We start from the raw sequence: 14,758 nt of genomic DNA on the forward strand, positions 1-14,758 counted from the left end.
GGCGCTGGTCAGAAGCCCAAGGTTCCTCGACAAAGGGTCCATGTGTCCCTACAGTAGTATGTTTCCTGATCAAGCCTATTCTTACCTTCGCTGTATGTTCTAGACTAACAGGCTCGCAGCGAGGAGAAAATAGACCTTCTGGACAAACGCTTGGCCAATATTGAGTCCTTGCTGCTCAGACAACAGAGCACGGCGTCAACACAATGTTCATGTTCAGGGTTGACACCTAAAAAGGCCTTATCGGAGGTGCCAGCCTTGGTGAAGGATGCATCTCACGTTGCCACAGGATTCGATGCAACAGATGAGACTCCCCCGGTTGGAGGCCCTTCTTCACTAAGATTCCAGATGGCAGCAACAAGAAAACTCACAGAAAGTGCGGCCATTGAGCTGGGGTGCCTCATGCTACGTGAATGCCGTAGCTAGTGCGCATCGTGTTGTAGGATCTCAGTGCCCAGCAGGAGCATCCGAACGGCAATCGGCGCAAAGGCCTGTGACTTACCGAAACATGCCTCTGCCGCCAACATCTGCTGTCATCAACGTACTCAGACAGCTGAAAGGTGCGCGTCTTATCTTCCAATAGGGTTCGAGTTATTTTCCACGGTCTGTTGCTAACTTGATAGACAATCCTCCCAGTAGTTTCTTTGTCTTGAGGTGTTTCTTACCGTGTGCCGAGTTCATCGACCTCTGCCGAAACGTTTACTTCTCCGTCGATGACTTTACTGCCATCGAATTCATCATAGTAAATTCGGGTCTACACTATCTCTTCACAGAATACTTTTGTCCTCCCGGCCTCGGGAATTCTGCGCTTCGGAAACAGTCTCTCACCTGGGGGGCAGTGTAGAAATGCTCTTACGGCCGCTGTGGCATCGATTGATGCCGGACTGTCTGCGAAGGCGGAAAACGTACAAGCATTGATCCTCGGGGTATATCAAGCCCGCGTCTCTTGATCATGGTACTCTCTAACGACGCAGACAACACACGCCATTGAGATGGCCAAGCCCTGGTTGGCATGGAGGCTGATATGCTTCGCAGCACAGCTTTGCATGGCTGCAGGCTTTCATGACGAGACTCTGATTGCAGCTGATGATAAGAATACGAGGAACAACAAAGCTTTGTTGTTCTGGCATGTTTATGGGCTGGAGAAGACTCTTGCGTTACGCGTTGGCAGAGCCTCCATGATTGGAAATTGTGACATTATTATACCGAAAGGGTTGAATTCGGTGTGGCTGCCGAGGCTGTGGGATAAAGTTGTGCCGTTCTGGATCGCGGATGCCCAAATACATGGAACATTATACGACTTGCTGTACAGTCGTAGCGCCCAGCTCATCTCCCAGGAAGACCTGTCTGATCGAGCAAATGGCTTGCTTGCAGACCTCAAGTTGATAGAGCCCATCAGACTGGCGAGTACAACCTAAGAGATCGGAGTTTATAATGGTATTAACTTGCATACAGGTAGTTAAATCCAACGATCACATCTGCTTCTAATCACACCGAACCAATGACAAAACTGGAGGATGTTCTCGCGATATCCGCCGGAGTTATGTACAATACAACAGCAACTCTGATATGCAGAGCAAAGACTTCTCGAGCTTCTGTGCCGTCTTTCTCGCCGGACTGCCTGTCATATGCACGCGCGACAATCGACGCTCATCTTGAATGCGTCCCCTTGATGAGTGGCGACTTGCATATCATGAATCTTTATCTCCATTGGTAAGAGGACAGTAACTTCACAATTCTTTGCGGAACTAACAGGTGCTACCATGTTGCCAGGCGAATTTTGCAGACCCCTTTCATTCCTCTCCTGGTGGTAATTCTGCCACATAGTCGAAACTCAAGACACGGGCGACGCGCAGCGACTCTAGAGTTTTGCAGATAGCCTTAAGCAGGGGGCAGATCTGTCCCCTTCTGCTAAAGAGTTTTATGATATCACTCGAGAGCTCAATATGATTGCAGAGAAGCATATTGAGACCAGTAGCGAACAAGATTGGGCGTCTGTTCCCTCTCCTTCAACGTTTGGGCTTAGCCAGTTTTATCCGGCTAGTGCTTTGGCGGAGAATTATCACTTGACATCTGAGAATGTGCAGTCTAACCAGGACATGGAGATGATGTTTGATGGTGAGCAGGTCTTGCGCTTTTTCTAGTTCGTTTTGCCGATGTTCCAACTCGAGGCGTGTGGCTGGACGCGAGAACAACGAAAGAGGCATAGACTTCAACATCTGTATAATCCGAGAATCTTGCTATCAGGGTGGCTGAATATACCTATATATGTAATAAAATAGAAGCATATGCAAAGATTAAGTAGCCAGGTAAGAAATGCAAGCCAAAGAAATTCTTCAATGCTACAAATCCGGTCTCTAGGGAAGAAGAGACAATATCAAAGTTCTTGGCTTCTTCAGGCCCCTGTGCGCTTGTGTGACGCATGGGACAAGCTTCTCCAAGAAGATAAAATAAGCAAGCTTTTGAGTCAAGATGACTTATGATCGGGATCGCGTATAAGCGTACGATTTATCTCCGCCAGGAGGGGCGGGCAAAATTGGTTCTCGGGGACCGAGAGCCCCGAAACCTACGAGAACCCGTGTCCGTGACAGGTGCACATCCCACCGCTAAACTCGGGGCAGACAATGTTACCGGTAACTGCCGCATTGTATTTCTAAGCTAATTGGTAATTGCCTGTACATGCCTTTGCGATTCCGAAATCTTGTCCTCAACCTCTGGCGTATGACGCTGTCAGCAGTGATAATGCCATGTGAATCGTGATGGACACTGTCGTTGTCCGAACTGCGACGTGAGTCCATCTTCTTGGCGTAGGCAGGGCCTGTGATATATACACCGTCATTGATCCACAGTCATCTTATATAGAGTGAAAAATTCGAACATTGAGTAAAAGACGACCAAGTAATGGGATCTCCTTCAGACTTGAACACTACTCACCTTACTTAAGAGAAGTTTTAGATTCTCAACGTCATACAATCTGAGTCAAACATGTCTGTAGCAATTTCTGGCGGAATCGGCGGCCCTGGCCGTGCCCTCGTTGAAGCTATCTCGGCTCGAGGGACCCATGAGGTTATCGTGCTTACGAGAAAGGTATCCATCCTGCGACGCTCTGTTTCGCATCGAAACAACACAGTCTATTGATATTGATGTGATTAGGTTTCAGGAAGACCCGGTGGTGCAGCCCCAAATGTTCGTTTTGTTGCTGTGGACTACTCCGATATCGATTCTCTCGCCTCCGTCCTTGAGAGGTACAATGTCGACACGGTCATCTCTGCCGTCAACAACATCACCGGGGATAATAAGTCAGAGTTGAATCTCATCGCAGCTGCCGAGAGGTCAAAAACAACGCGGAGGTTCATACCAGGTCACTTCGGTGTTCCAAACCTACCCGAGTTTGGCTTCTAGACTTTCCCACCTTACCTTGCATCTTCACCGACCTAAGGGGGCTGTACCGGCTCACGTGCAGATGTCTTTCGGATTCGGGCAATGTGAATCATTCCCTCTCCCTGCTTCATATAGAAACCGGCCATGGACCAGCTGAAGTCGACATGGTTGAAAGGAATCAACCTCTAAACCGGATACTTCCTCGACGCCGGGAGTTGATATCGTTTACCTTATCACCGCCATTCCCCAAAGCCCCGACCGGCATCCGGAGAGCTACATCATTGGCGACAAGGCCACTCACTTTTAGCGACCTTGTCCATCTTGTAGACGAAATCAAAGGTGAATTGCCCATCATTTAAGGGTCTTATGTTGCGAAGCTAATCGTCTGAAGGCACCAAGTCTACCGTCGTTCATCGCCAGATTGAAGATCTTGAGACCAAACAGATGACGGAACTGCCATCTTACAAGCTGGTGTTTAGATTGCATTCAAAGGAGATTGTTCTAGCTTCCTTGATCCCTCCGGCCTTGACTGCGCGCGAGGCCAGGCCGAACCCAAGCCGGGTCGTATACCCAACGACTACTTCGTAGAGATCAAGGCGGAAAACTGCAACAAAGACTCTGGAGCATGGCTCGGGATAACAGTGATGGAGGTGCCAGCTCGCTGCATGGGACTCGAAAAGCCGCGATGGATTGGAAAAATAGTCGGACCTACGGTGATGTGTAGGATTTTTGCCTGGTTGAGATTTAACAAAGGCCTTGTAAGCCACAGTCTTGGCTGTCTGACGGAGCTTCGGATGTGCATGGGGGGAACTCCGTTCTCATTATTACATGTAATCTCACGTCGCCCGCAACGATAAGGCCCTTCATCGACATAACTCCCCTCCTGTTGCTTTCTGCCCGTCAATGAAAGCATGAACGTGCTTAATAAATGGGAATGGGAACTCAATGGCTTGGGTGTCTTGCGCAACAAGGCTCTCCATTACAACATTACTTGAATATTCTATGTGTCTTCTCTTTCATTATTGCTCTTCCGACCGTGACCTCTATTTCTCCTGCCTTCGCGTCTGCTGTACCGCCAGCTGTACCAGGAGAAAAGGGGACGGCTGAAGATACCGGGATTTTGCGCCGCACCGAGACGGAGACGGAGCCGGCGATAAGAGCGGAGACCGGGGTCGCGGGCCCATCAGCCGGTAAACTTTCCTCCTCCCTCCGAAATGCAGCAGGTAAGCACTAAGCTTTCGCTTCGCAGCCAGCCTAATTTCCATCAAACAACCTTCTTCAGGTTGAACCCTACCTGCACAGTCCTCGCCGCGATGAAAACACCAACCGCCGCCAACATCGAGAAGCCACAGAACAGCTGAAGCCCAAGATACGTGCTGCCTCCTTGCGACGCAACAATGGCGCCGGCAATAGGACTGCCAGCTAACGCACCAAAGGACTGAACGGCGAAGGCGGTGCCCGTGCGAACACCGATTTGTCGAATGTCGGAAATTTGGGCAATGCAGGCTGGGCCAAGTGAGATGAAGCCGCCAGAGGAGAAGCCGAAGATGACGAGGAAGACGATGATGGCGGCGTTGCTCTTGCCCGGGATCCAGAGGCCGAGACAGAAGATTGCGCTGATGAAGGTGATGCAGATCATTACGTTGTACCGACCGACTTTGTCGGCGACGATGCCGGGGATGATGCGACCGAGGATGCTGCGCCTTGTTAGCTACCATCGTACAGACTCAAGGTGAAGAAGGTCTTACCTAACGGCGTTCATGATGGGCAAAAGGTAAATGACAAGGTTCTCATCCATGCCTTGCGCACGCGCCTGGAGAATGACAAAGTTGAAAGGCAAGAACATGCCGAGAAAGAAGAGAAAAAACGCGCACACGGTGATAGCCATGGGCGGCTCGCGCAGGCCACCAACGTACTCCTTGAACACGAACGGTCGCGGGCGAGGCGGCAACCGCGACTTCACTGTGAGGCACGAAATACCGAGCAAGAACAGGAACAGGAACGCCACAGCGCGGATGGCCCATGGGAAGCCGACGGAGGGAATCATCTTGGACATCATGATGGGCAGGATGACGCCGCCAAGCGATGAACCGGACACCATGATGCCGAACGCGGCTGCGCGTCTTTTGAAGAACCATGAGGTCACGGATAACATACAGGCGTTGAAGCACGCGCTCGAGCCGATGGACGAGACGAGACTCTGGGCGAGGATGAATTGGTAGTACTGCGTCGACAGCGAGGTCATCATCAGACCAAAGACGTATACGACTGTGCCGCAGTAGAGGAGGTACTTGGGCCCGAACGTGTCATACGCACGGCCAAACTGGAGCAGGGTGTTAGCTGCCGAGACAGGGCGGCGGAGAGGTATTATCCCTTGGGGAAGAAACTCACGATAACGCCCATAAAGGTCATCGCCCAGACCTGCAGACTGGTGATCCACGCGACAGTCGACGAAGGGTACGCGCTGAGGGGACCCGACACATAATACGCCTGGAAGACGCCGACGCAGTTGATCAACCCAAACGTGCAGAACAACGCGCACCACCCTCCAAAGACGACAAGCCAAGCCTGGGCGCCGCCATCGGGAAAGTCAGCGGGGCTCATTCCCGGCGGCGGGCCGGCAGCGGGCGGTGTCGCCGCATCGCCACCGGCCGGGGCATTGGTCTTGGCACCATCAGTTGTCGCGTGCGTCAAGCCGCCCTTTTCAAGATCGGCCTCGACGACGTTGGCGGGTTCTGGGTAGATGTTGGCCTCGGTGTCGCGCTGCTGGGAGGGGATGCGGTCTAGGGATTGGCGGGCGGAGGAAGAGCACTCGTAGGGGATCGGGTCCGACTTTTCTGGGTCTGCGGGCGCGGTGGACCTGTCCATGACGGTTGACGAGTTTGACGACGTCGAGAGGGCGTGATGTGAGCGCGCCATGGTTGTGAGTTGCGGGTTTGGGGTGTTGTTGCGACTGTTTTCCTCAGCGAACTTTGTGGTACAGACAAGAGTTCGCTTCGTGTAGGTGTGTCTTTTCTCCTTTTCTGTCTTGATGGTTCCTCAAGAGACTTCGAGTGAAGCTTTGATTGTGAACACCCCTTTCACTCCGTGGATGCAGATTTTGTCGGCGAAAAGTTCCTGGACGAGATCAGAAAAGAAACTCCCTTGGGCCCTTGAGTGCTGGTAACGTTTGTGGGGCGAGCTGCTGCGTTGTTTCGTATCGTCGGTGAATAGATGGACGAGATTGCTTGCTTCTTGATCGGCTAAATATGGGACTATCAAGTAGCCCAAGGTAGTAGCAGCAGCAGCAGTTCGTCTTGTTCTTATTCTCTGGGGCCCTGCCTATATCCGAATGATCAAAGTATTTCCACACTCCACGACAACTTCCATGGTGCGGCTCAAGTGACGGACAATTATTAATCGCAAAGTAGACATGGAGTCAACAAACGTTGACATAAGCTACTCTCGCGCCTTTCTCGCCCTTCAAGTTCAAGGAAACAAGATTGTTTTGGGGGGTCAGACTGAAGAATGCAGAGGACTCCTGACAAACCCATGTTCGGTTATAAACGCCATGCCCTTCTGGATCACCGCAAATTCCGGATCCTGTAAAACCTGGGGAGGGGCAGGCGACCCTTAGCTTAGCGGGCCGGATATAACAAGCGACTTACCGGCCGAAGGGCCTTTGTCCATTTGAGAAATGTGAGAATCTAAGCCGTTAGGCAGAGGTTGGGAAAAGCTGGACGTTTTGCTTCCAAGCGGCTCAGCTAAGGTATGACCAGCTGTTGTGGTGACGCAGCATGCTTGGGCTGCTATCTTCTAGCTTCATGAGCTTGTCGCCTGTCGCAGTGTCATTTGTGAGTCTCCCGGCGGGAACGTGCGCTTGTGATTCACGGAAACGGATGTCGGCCGCTAGATCAGTCGTTTTTAACCCCTCTCAAATCAACCAGTGCGGTTTCAACGTTCAAGAGAGAGAGAGGAGAAGTTTGGTTGCTGATCTTTCCTTAGCTTAGCTTTTGGAGAGTCGGTGAGGCTTCATCCCAATTGCAAGTACGGAGTAGGTGACCATGAAAGTTCATTTGTGCGCCAGCTTTTCAATTGATTTGGACCGACAGAATGATCTGTTTCGAAAGTTGAAAGAGCGGCAAGGCTTGTTCTCACCAAGGTCTCACGACCTCAGTGAGGTTCCTGACCCAAACTCTTGGCACCTTGAAACTCGTCTTCTTCATCAGAACGCGCCTTGGCTGCAAGATCTCACCTCGTACCCCAGCCCGGAGCCGTGTTCCGGAGTGGGGGGCCGGAAGGCACTTGTTGGCTCGGTGTTGAGATGAAAACGCGAGACCCGAGACTCTGGATTGGAATGAGGGATGTTGCAACTCATCACCTTTGGCGATTTGACCAATCACCACAGTTCCATTGTCTCGGAAGGGTGTGCTCGGCGCTCGGTCGGAAATCGAGGTGTCATTTCGAACGCCAGGCTTGTCAATAATGCCAGCCTCCGTGGCTTATTATCGCTAAGCCGGACTAAATCAACGGCGCAAAACCACGTGGTTTTGTGACCTTCTATCCGTAGCTGTCATTCAGCAAGCTTGTTCGACGAGAATCAGAGATGTCCAGGGATCGGACAACGACCGAACTGATATATCCGATATGGTAACTATCCGTGCGAATATATCCGTCCGACAGAATACCAGCTAGAATACGAGTGAAGAAGATTCGGCCGGTACTGAAGAACAGCCAAAACACCTTGCAGCAACCGGGCTTATTTCGCACGTCACCCTCACTTGCAGATTGTGACCTGACCGTTTCGTTGTCTATTACACAGTAAATTTACATTTGTCAGCCTTGTGGCTGTCTGGCTCAATTGCCATGGCAATTCTGCTTCGCGGCACGGGTGTGCCCGTTTTTGATTCCGACTTTGGTTCCGCCTCTATCGCACGAATTCCTTGAGATCCTTCGCGTCCTCAAAGCTGACCTTTCCATCACGCGATACATTGGCAACATGAATGGCTGAGGGTGGCTGCTCAACCGATGCGGGCTTCGCCTCGACCTTGGGCTGGGTGGTCAGTTCGACAGCCTCCGCAACTACGCCAGCCGGCGCATCTGCAATCTCGTTGACCTCCTTGTTGGTGAGGGAGTCGGCAACCCTCACTCCTCTGCTGGACATGAGAAGGGTTGTCGGGCCCCGGAACTGAAGGAACAGGCGATCGCCCCAGATGGTGCGTCTGAGTGACGTCCTCAAGGTGAACAACAACTGAGCAATGTTCTTGTACGTGCTGGTATCGCGCATCGCCTTCATGAAGTTCGTCTCTGGGAAGAAGCGAGTAATGTTGGGGATCTGGAGGCGGAGGATGTTCGACTTGAGGCGCATCGGTAAGGGAGGGTTGCGAGAGACGGCGTATGCGACCACGTGCGAGGGGTGAGCGACGAACTCTTCGCCTTCTGCGAGCGTGACTTCGTATACCTGACCCGGAGAGGACAGAGCAGCCAGGCCTCGACCGGTGAGGTGGGTGCTTCCCCAGTGGGCAAGCGAAAGACCACGGCTTATACGCGGCGATACGGAGAGGGTGTGGCCAGTCCAGGCAAGAAGCGCATTGCGCTGGGCGACCATGTAGTCGGTGGTACCATCGAGGTGAAGGACGGAAAAGGTCGTCGTGGGAGACTTTGTAGAAATCAGAGCCGTGAGGGGGGTTGAAGATGAAATGCGTTGGTATAAGAAAGGTACGCCAAGAAAGGCTCGTGTGAAGGGCGAAAGAATGAACAGCGTCGATTGGGCCTGCGATTGAGTAATTAGATATTGGTCAGAGGAGCAGAGTCCGAATCAGTGCTCACATTTTCAGCCTTGCCTGCAACTCCTACCAATGTTCCCCTTCTGGTGAAGAGCTGCTGCGATGGCGACAGAGAGACAGAAAGAAGAGAGTAGGGGGAACCAAGGACCTCGAACCGGGCATCTGTTGGTCTCAAGTTAGCAAATCCTCCATACTGAATGCCTTGCGATCAAAGACTGAACCATACCGGCGGCATCCCGCGACGCTCCTCGAGCTCCAAAGACATCCCCGCCAACTTTTGGGGCTTCAATCGTCGGCGCAGCGCTGATCTGGATGCCCCTACATTGCCTGCAGACGTATGAAGGCGATTGACCAGGTCGCACACCTCGCGCCGTCCTCAGCAAGGGCAATTGGGCGCGCATGGCGGACATCTGGGAGGCTGATGACGTCGGTCGTTCAGATCGTGACTTGCAAGCTCCAGCAGCTGTCGGCCTCTGCCCTCTGCTGCATCTGGAATTTGGAGGGCCGCCGACCTTGCGCTGACGGCAAAATCCCGGAGCTCCATCCCGGGTGAACACCGTCCCGAGCCGAGAAGTACGTACTTCAAAGTCCGGTACGTACAGGTCGGCACGTGCTGCAGCTACGTACCTCACCGTTCTTTCTCAGCGTCAAAGCTCGAAGATTGAAGTGGGGTGGAAGATTGGCTTTAATTCGCTTGGAGGAGATTAGCGCCGTCACCCCGGTAACCTCCCATGTCGACACCCCTGTTGACAAGGCCTCAGTGCAAACCTTCCATATTCCTTGCACAACATTGAATAAGTCACGAACACGGTTTAAACACCACAAAAGTCTTCTCGTCGAACCATTTCGACACGTCGCGTCGACCCCGACACCATACTCCCGAGTATCGACACCCATTCATTCCTGCTGGCGACGGGCTGCTGCCACCCTATCCATCGAGTCGAATCCTGGACTGGCCTCACCATGTCGGTTCGTGTGGTCGCGCGTATCCGTCCCCTCCTTGAGAAGGAGCTGGATAAGGACGTCATTGTCCGGGCGGACAGCATCGAGCAAGGCAAGCCAGCCACGCTGGTCAAGATCCCGAGTCCGAAGAACGAGAGCGAAGAATTCTCCTTTGCCTTCACCAGTGTCTACGACCAATCGACGACACAAGACGCACTCTTTACATCAGAGGGTACGGATACCTTACGCGAGACACGAATATGGAGACATCGGTCAAACTAACTTGAGCAGTGGCACCACACATCAAGGCACTCTTCCAAGGTCTTGATGTCACCATCTTCGCCTATGGAGTCACAGGAACCGGCAAGACACACACGATGAGAGGTGGGCTGAAGCTAGCAGATCGCGGTGTAATCCCGCGCCTGCTGAGCGGTGTGTACCGGCGCGGTAAGAAGATCGCCAAGGACACCGGCGGCAAGACAACTGTCGACGTTGTCTTGTCATACTACGAGATCTACAACGACAAGGTCTTCGACCTATTCGAACCTCCCGAAAAACGCCAGCCCTCTGGCCTACCCCTCCGCGAGAAAGATGGCAAGACGATGGTAGTGGGTCTCTCCGAACGGGCTTGTGAAGATCTCCAAGACTTCTCCCGACTCTACATCGAGGCGAATAACAACCGCGTCACGGCATCGACGAAGCTCAACGCCCACAGCAGTCGAAGCCACGCCATCATGAGAATCAAGGTGACCCAAACGACGGGAGACCAGATCCGTGAAAGTGTGGCCTCAGCCATTGACTTGGCTGGCTCGGAAGACAACCGCCGTACCGATAATGGAAAGGAGAGACTGGTAGAGTCTGCTGCCATCAACAAGAGTCTTTTCGTCCTGTCGCAGTGCATCGACGCCATCTCCCGAGGGGACAAGCGGATTCCCTACCGCGAGTCAAAGATGACGCGCATCCTCAGCTTAGGCCAGAACAACGGCATCACCGTCATGATCCTGAACCTGGCCCCCATCCGCAGCTACCATCTTGACACTTTGAGCAGCTTGAACGTCAGCTCGAGGGCCAAGCGCATCGAGGTTCGCGAAATCGAGAACGAAGTCGTCTTCAAGCAGGTCCCGCGTACGAACTCGGGCAGTTCTACATCTACTCTGCGACAACCCCTCCGCCCCCTGGCCAATGCCCACAACATTCACAGTGGCACTATCGCAGCCAAGGCAAGTGAGAAGGCTGCTGATCCGACGCGACCGGTGAAGCTTTTCAATGTTTACACCGACCGTAGCAAGGCCGCTGCTCCCGTCCGACCGACTGCCAATATGACGCAGACCCGGAAGCCCCTCGTCGAACGCGAATTGCCGTCCAAGGCTAGCAGGCTTGCACGACCGTCGCAATCCTCACTGATAGCTCAACCAGTCCAGCCGTCTCAACCAGCCGAACAAAAGCTCTCCATCTCCGCAGAGCAATTGGAAGCCATCGTCGAGAAAAAGGTCAGCGAGATCCTCGCCTCCAAGGAGAACAAGACGGCAGAACCTGCACCTGCACCTGCTCATCCCGACATCAACGATGCTGTGCGGCGCCGGTTGGAGGCACTAGAGCGCCGGATCGCAAACGAGGAGCGGGAACGCGACGATGGACGCTCAGAGGGACTACGCTTCTTGCTAGCTGCCAGGCAGGCAAAGGAGACTGGCGACGACGTTGTGGCCCTCCAAATGTACGAGGAGGCTCTTCCTTTCTTCCCAGGCCAGGCCAAGCTGCTGGGCAAGATTGAGAAGCTGAGGGTCAAGCTTGGAAACATGCTTGCCACCGAATCTTTGCCAGTGTCATCATCTCCCCGGAATGGACACGAGAAGAAGCGTAGAAGAATTGCTGCCGACGACAGTGACGAGGAGTACCAGCAAGGTAGAGGGGACGAAGACATGAGTTTTGTGGACGTCGCCGCCAAGACGAAGAACCGAAAGGCCAAGCCTGCCAGGCCCCCCAAAATGGTCCTCCCCGACCCGGCCGGACCAGCTTCTCCCCGGACTCAGAACTTGCTGAGCATCGTCAACTCGCGAGACCTTGCCCAGATCAAGGGCTTGCACGGATTCGGCTCGAAGAAGGCCCAAGACCTCGTTGATTACCTGGAAACGATGACGGATGAGGAGGCCGAGATTGAGACTTTGGCGCAGCTGAAGACCATCCCTGGAATGGGTGGTCGGACCGTCGAGCGTGCTTACGACGGTCTTGTTGGACTGGCTATTTGAAGCCAGTGAAGTGATATCCTACCTAGCATGGCGCATCGGGCGGCTATAGGTGCATTGGGCATGGTGTTTCTGGAGTTCTGCATACAGGCCGCGGTGGCCTTGAGAAACAGGTTGCTTACAGAATGTTGCATAATGTGGCGAGAATCCTTCAGGGCAAAGCATACTAGATAGGTAATTCGTTCCCGTCAACCCCCGGTGGCATGCGTTGCATTGTGTGATGTATCTCAGTCTATTCGTTCTATCTAAGTGTATGCACCATAACGGTGTCTTTAACTAGTAGAGCAGCCTCAACGCCTACCACATCTCTCCCCGTACATCTTCATAAGACTCTTTCGTCATGATGAAGTACAAGTTGTCGCAGCTCAGCCTTGACGAAACCTCACAAAGCTATCTTGGACAGCTTGACATAGCATTGCCGAGGCTTGACCGTCAACCCATCATAGCCTCTATAGTCTGACAACTCTGGAGGACATTGCAAAAAGTCAAAGTTCCAAATCAGCATCGCAGTGAACATGCGAAGCTCCAAGTATGCCAGCCTCCGCCCAAAACACGCTCTTGGCCCGAGGCCGAAAGCCATCTGAGGCCCCGCCGTGGCATCATACACCATCTGCCCCGGATCCTTATCCGACTTGACAAGCCATCGCTCAGGTTTGAAGTCCTCCACAGGATACGGCGATGACTCCCAACTTCGGATCCGATTAGACGCGTCGAGTGCCGTCTTGGACCGCAGGGCATCGAGGATATCAAAGGCTGGCTTGAGGATGCTCTTGCCAATGGTCACCATCATCACGTTTGTGCCTTTGGGGATGTGGTGGCCCAGGATCGTGGTATCTTGCATCGCTTCGCGGTCCGTGACGGAGGTCGTCCCCGCGAAGCGCAGGATTTCTTCAATGGTGGCGTCGAGGTAAGGGATGGTGGTCTTGATGATTTCTTCATGGGTTGGGTTCCGTCTCTCTTTGACCGCGTCGTGCAAGTGCTGGCGGAGGGCTTCGCGGAGATGTGTTTGGGCTTCTGGGTTGTCTGTGAGGTATTTGATGCCCCCGCCAAAGGTTGTGGCTGTTGTCTCGTGCCCGGCTAGTAGGAACCCGAATGCCTAGATCTTGTTGTCAGAGTGTCTGGCCTCTTTAATTAGATCGCGTGCCGATACTCTGACTTACCTCGCTGTGCATACCAACCGACTTGTAGACCGGGGCCCTGCCTTCCTTCTCGGCTACCCGCTTCTCTCTGTAGACCATATGATCGAGCGCCGAGCACGCAGGTTCACCGGCCTCGAATCTCGACGGCCGTCTCGAGTTCGTGGTTGACAGATTCATCTCTGATCTTTTTGGCGGCCTTGATGCGAGGTGTCTGATGGATATACCAGCACCGAAGCCATGGCAGAACTGCCTTTCTCGTTTTCTCGACCTTTTCTGCTAACTCTAGCATCGCTTTGATGACTTCGCTCTGTTCACTCTCCGGAAAGACCACCGGAGAATCAGCATCGGCTGGAAGTTCCACGGTTCCGAGGGCCGAAATCAGCTGCAGTCGACTTCGCAGCGTTATGTGTTGAAAGTTGCTGCTGTAGGAGAACGCTAATACGGCGTCAAATGCCCCGAAGTAGATATCGTTGAAGGCCTCGAATGGGTGGCTGTCGGCAAGACGGGCCTTGTGCTCCCAAAGCTCAACCACCTGCCGGACGCTATCATGGATGGGCTTTGCTACAGCACCATGAAGGAAGCCAGGCGTCATCAGGTCTTGCAACCATTTCCGCTGCCTCTTGTACAGGGGATCCTCGCTCTTCATCATCATGTGAAACTGAGGCATCAGCGGCTGGGAGATGTACCGCAGAAATTCGGTTCTGTCAACTCCTTGTACCGTCTCATGGATATATTCTCTGCTTCGCGGTAGTCTGTGACGATGACCGTTGGGGGAGAAAGGGGGCGCATGAAGAGTTGGATGATGGGCGATTGGAGGTTCTCGGTCTGGGCTGAAACCCATCGGAACATAGAGATGCCTTGTTTCTGGCTTTCGAGGAAGGAGTCGATGTCTCCCATGATATTTGTTGCTGCATGTTTGTTGTGAGGTATTCCTGGGATTGGTTTGGGTAGAAGAGCGCGGTGCAAGAGGTAAAGGAGTGCGACTGTAAGACCAGCAACGACAACGCCTTGTTGCAGGTCAGAGTCGAATGAAGACATCTTTTGCTTGGGTAAAGCAGTGAACAACTCTGTAACTGTAAGTAACTTTCGAGTATTTCAAGTTCATTGATGCGTTCGTCTCAGTTCGTTTGAAGTTCTTTTCGCCGTGTTATGTACACGGAAAGAAGCTTTGCAGCGGGCAATAGAAAGCGTCCGAGACTAAGTTATGTCGCGTCACCTCCCCGAACTCTCTGCCCATCAGTCCAAGCGTAACTAATACGGACATTTCATCCTATTCGCTAGTGATTGAAGG

The 14,758-nt window shown here is 53.0% G+C and overlaps 7 protein-coding genes across 7 annotated transcripts; 4 read left to right on the plus strand and 3 right to left on the minus strand.

The window, feature by feature from the left end:
• Positions 1–438: 438 nt before the first annotated feature.
• On the plus strand, positions 439–846 carry BDP81DRAFT_430123 (uncharacterized protein). The gene is made up of 2 exons (XM_060590579.1): positions 439–550; positions 614–846. Exons 1-2 carry the CDS (start codon positions 506–508, stop codon positions 839–841), a joined length of 273 nt encoding a protein of 90 aa, XP_060444301.1. The 5' UTR covers positions 439–505; the 3' UTR covers positions 842–846.
• A 498-nt stretch (positions 847–1,344) lies between these two features.
• Positions 1,345–1,990, plus strand: BDP81DRAFT_40906 (uncharacterized protein). Its single transcript, XM_060589065.1, has 3 exons — positions 1,345–1,400; positions 1,453–1,710; positions 1,771–1,990. Exons 2-3 carry the CDS (start codon positions 1,499–1,501, stop codon positions 1,874–1,876), a joined length of 318 nt encoding a protein of 105 aa, XP_060444302.1. The 5' UTR covers positions 1,345–1,400; positions 1,453–1,498; the 3' UTR covers positions 1,877–1,990.
• Positions 1,991–2,982: 992 nt separating this feature from the next.
• On the plus strand, positions 2,983–3,399 carry BDP81DRAFT_450551 (uncharacterized protein; the record flags this gene model as incomplete). Its single annotated transcript, XM_060592538.1, has 2 exons — positions 2,983–3,084; positions 3,151–3,399. 2 exons carry the CDS (start codon positions 2,983–2,985, stop codon positions 3,397–3,399), a joined length of 351 nt encoding a protein of 116 aa, XP_060444303.1.
• Positions 3,400–4,642: 1,243 nt separating this feature from the next.
• On the minus strand, positions 4,643–6,246 carry BDP81DRAFT_321856 (major facilitator superfamily transporter; the record flags this gene model as incomplete). The annotated part of the gene is made up of 3 exons (XM_060584654.1): positions 4,643–5,075; positions 5,127–5,701; positions 5,770–6,246. 3 exons carry the CDS (start codon positions 6,244–6,246, stop codon positions 4,643–4,645), a joined length of 1,485 nt encoding a protein of 494 aa, XP_060444304.1.
• A 2,038-nt stretch (positions 6,247–8,284) lies between these two features.
• BDP81DRAFT_321547 (mitochondrial biogenesis AIM24-domain-containing protein) lies at positions 8,285–9,544 on the minus strand (the record flags this gene model as incomplete). The annotated part of the gene is made up of 3 exons (XM_060584623.1): positions 8,285–9,130; positions 9,187–9,305; positions 9,370–9,544. The coding sequence occupies 3 exons, from the start codon at positions 9,542–9,544 to the stop codon at positions 8,285–8,287; spliced, it is 1,140 nt and encodes a 379-aa protein (XP_060444305.1).
• Positions 9,545–9,949: 405 nt separating this feature from the next.
• Positions 9,950–12,789, plus strand: BDP81DRAFT_350918 (kinesin motor domain-containing protein). The gene is made up of 2 exons (XM_060586208.1): positions 9,950–10,317; positions 10,377–12,789. The coding sequence occupies exons 1-2, from the start codon at positions 10,107–10,109 to the stop codon at positions 12,329–12,331; spliced, it is 2,166 nt and encodes a 721-aa protein (XP_060444306.1). The 5' UTR covers positions 9,950–10,106; the 3' UTR covers positions 12,332–12,789.
• On the minus strand, positions 12,522–14,505 carry BDP81DRAFT_490609 (cytochrome P450 monooxygenase; the record flags this gene model as incomplete). The annotated part of the gene is made up of 4 exons (XM_060595290.1): positions 12,522–13,424; positions 13,489–13,599; positions 13,637–14,140; positions 14,227–14,505. 4 exons carry the CDS (start codon positions 14,503–14,505, stop codon positions 12,711–12,713), a joined length of 1,608 nt encoding a protein of 535 aa, XP_060444307.1. The 3' UTR covers positions 12,522–12,710.
• Positions 14,506–14,758: the final 253 nt, after the last annotated feature.

Source organism: Colletotrichum phormii (genome assembly GCF_030913505.1).
Source record: "Colletotrichum phormii strain CBS 102054 chromosome Unknown BDP81scaffold_12, whole genome shotgun sequence".
NCBI classification, from domain to species: Eukaryota; Fungi; Ascomycota; class Sordariomycetes; order Glomerellales; family Glomerellaceae; genus Colletotrichum; species Colletotrichum phormii.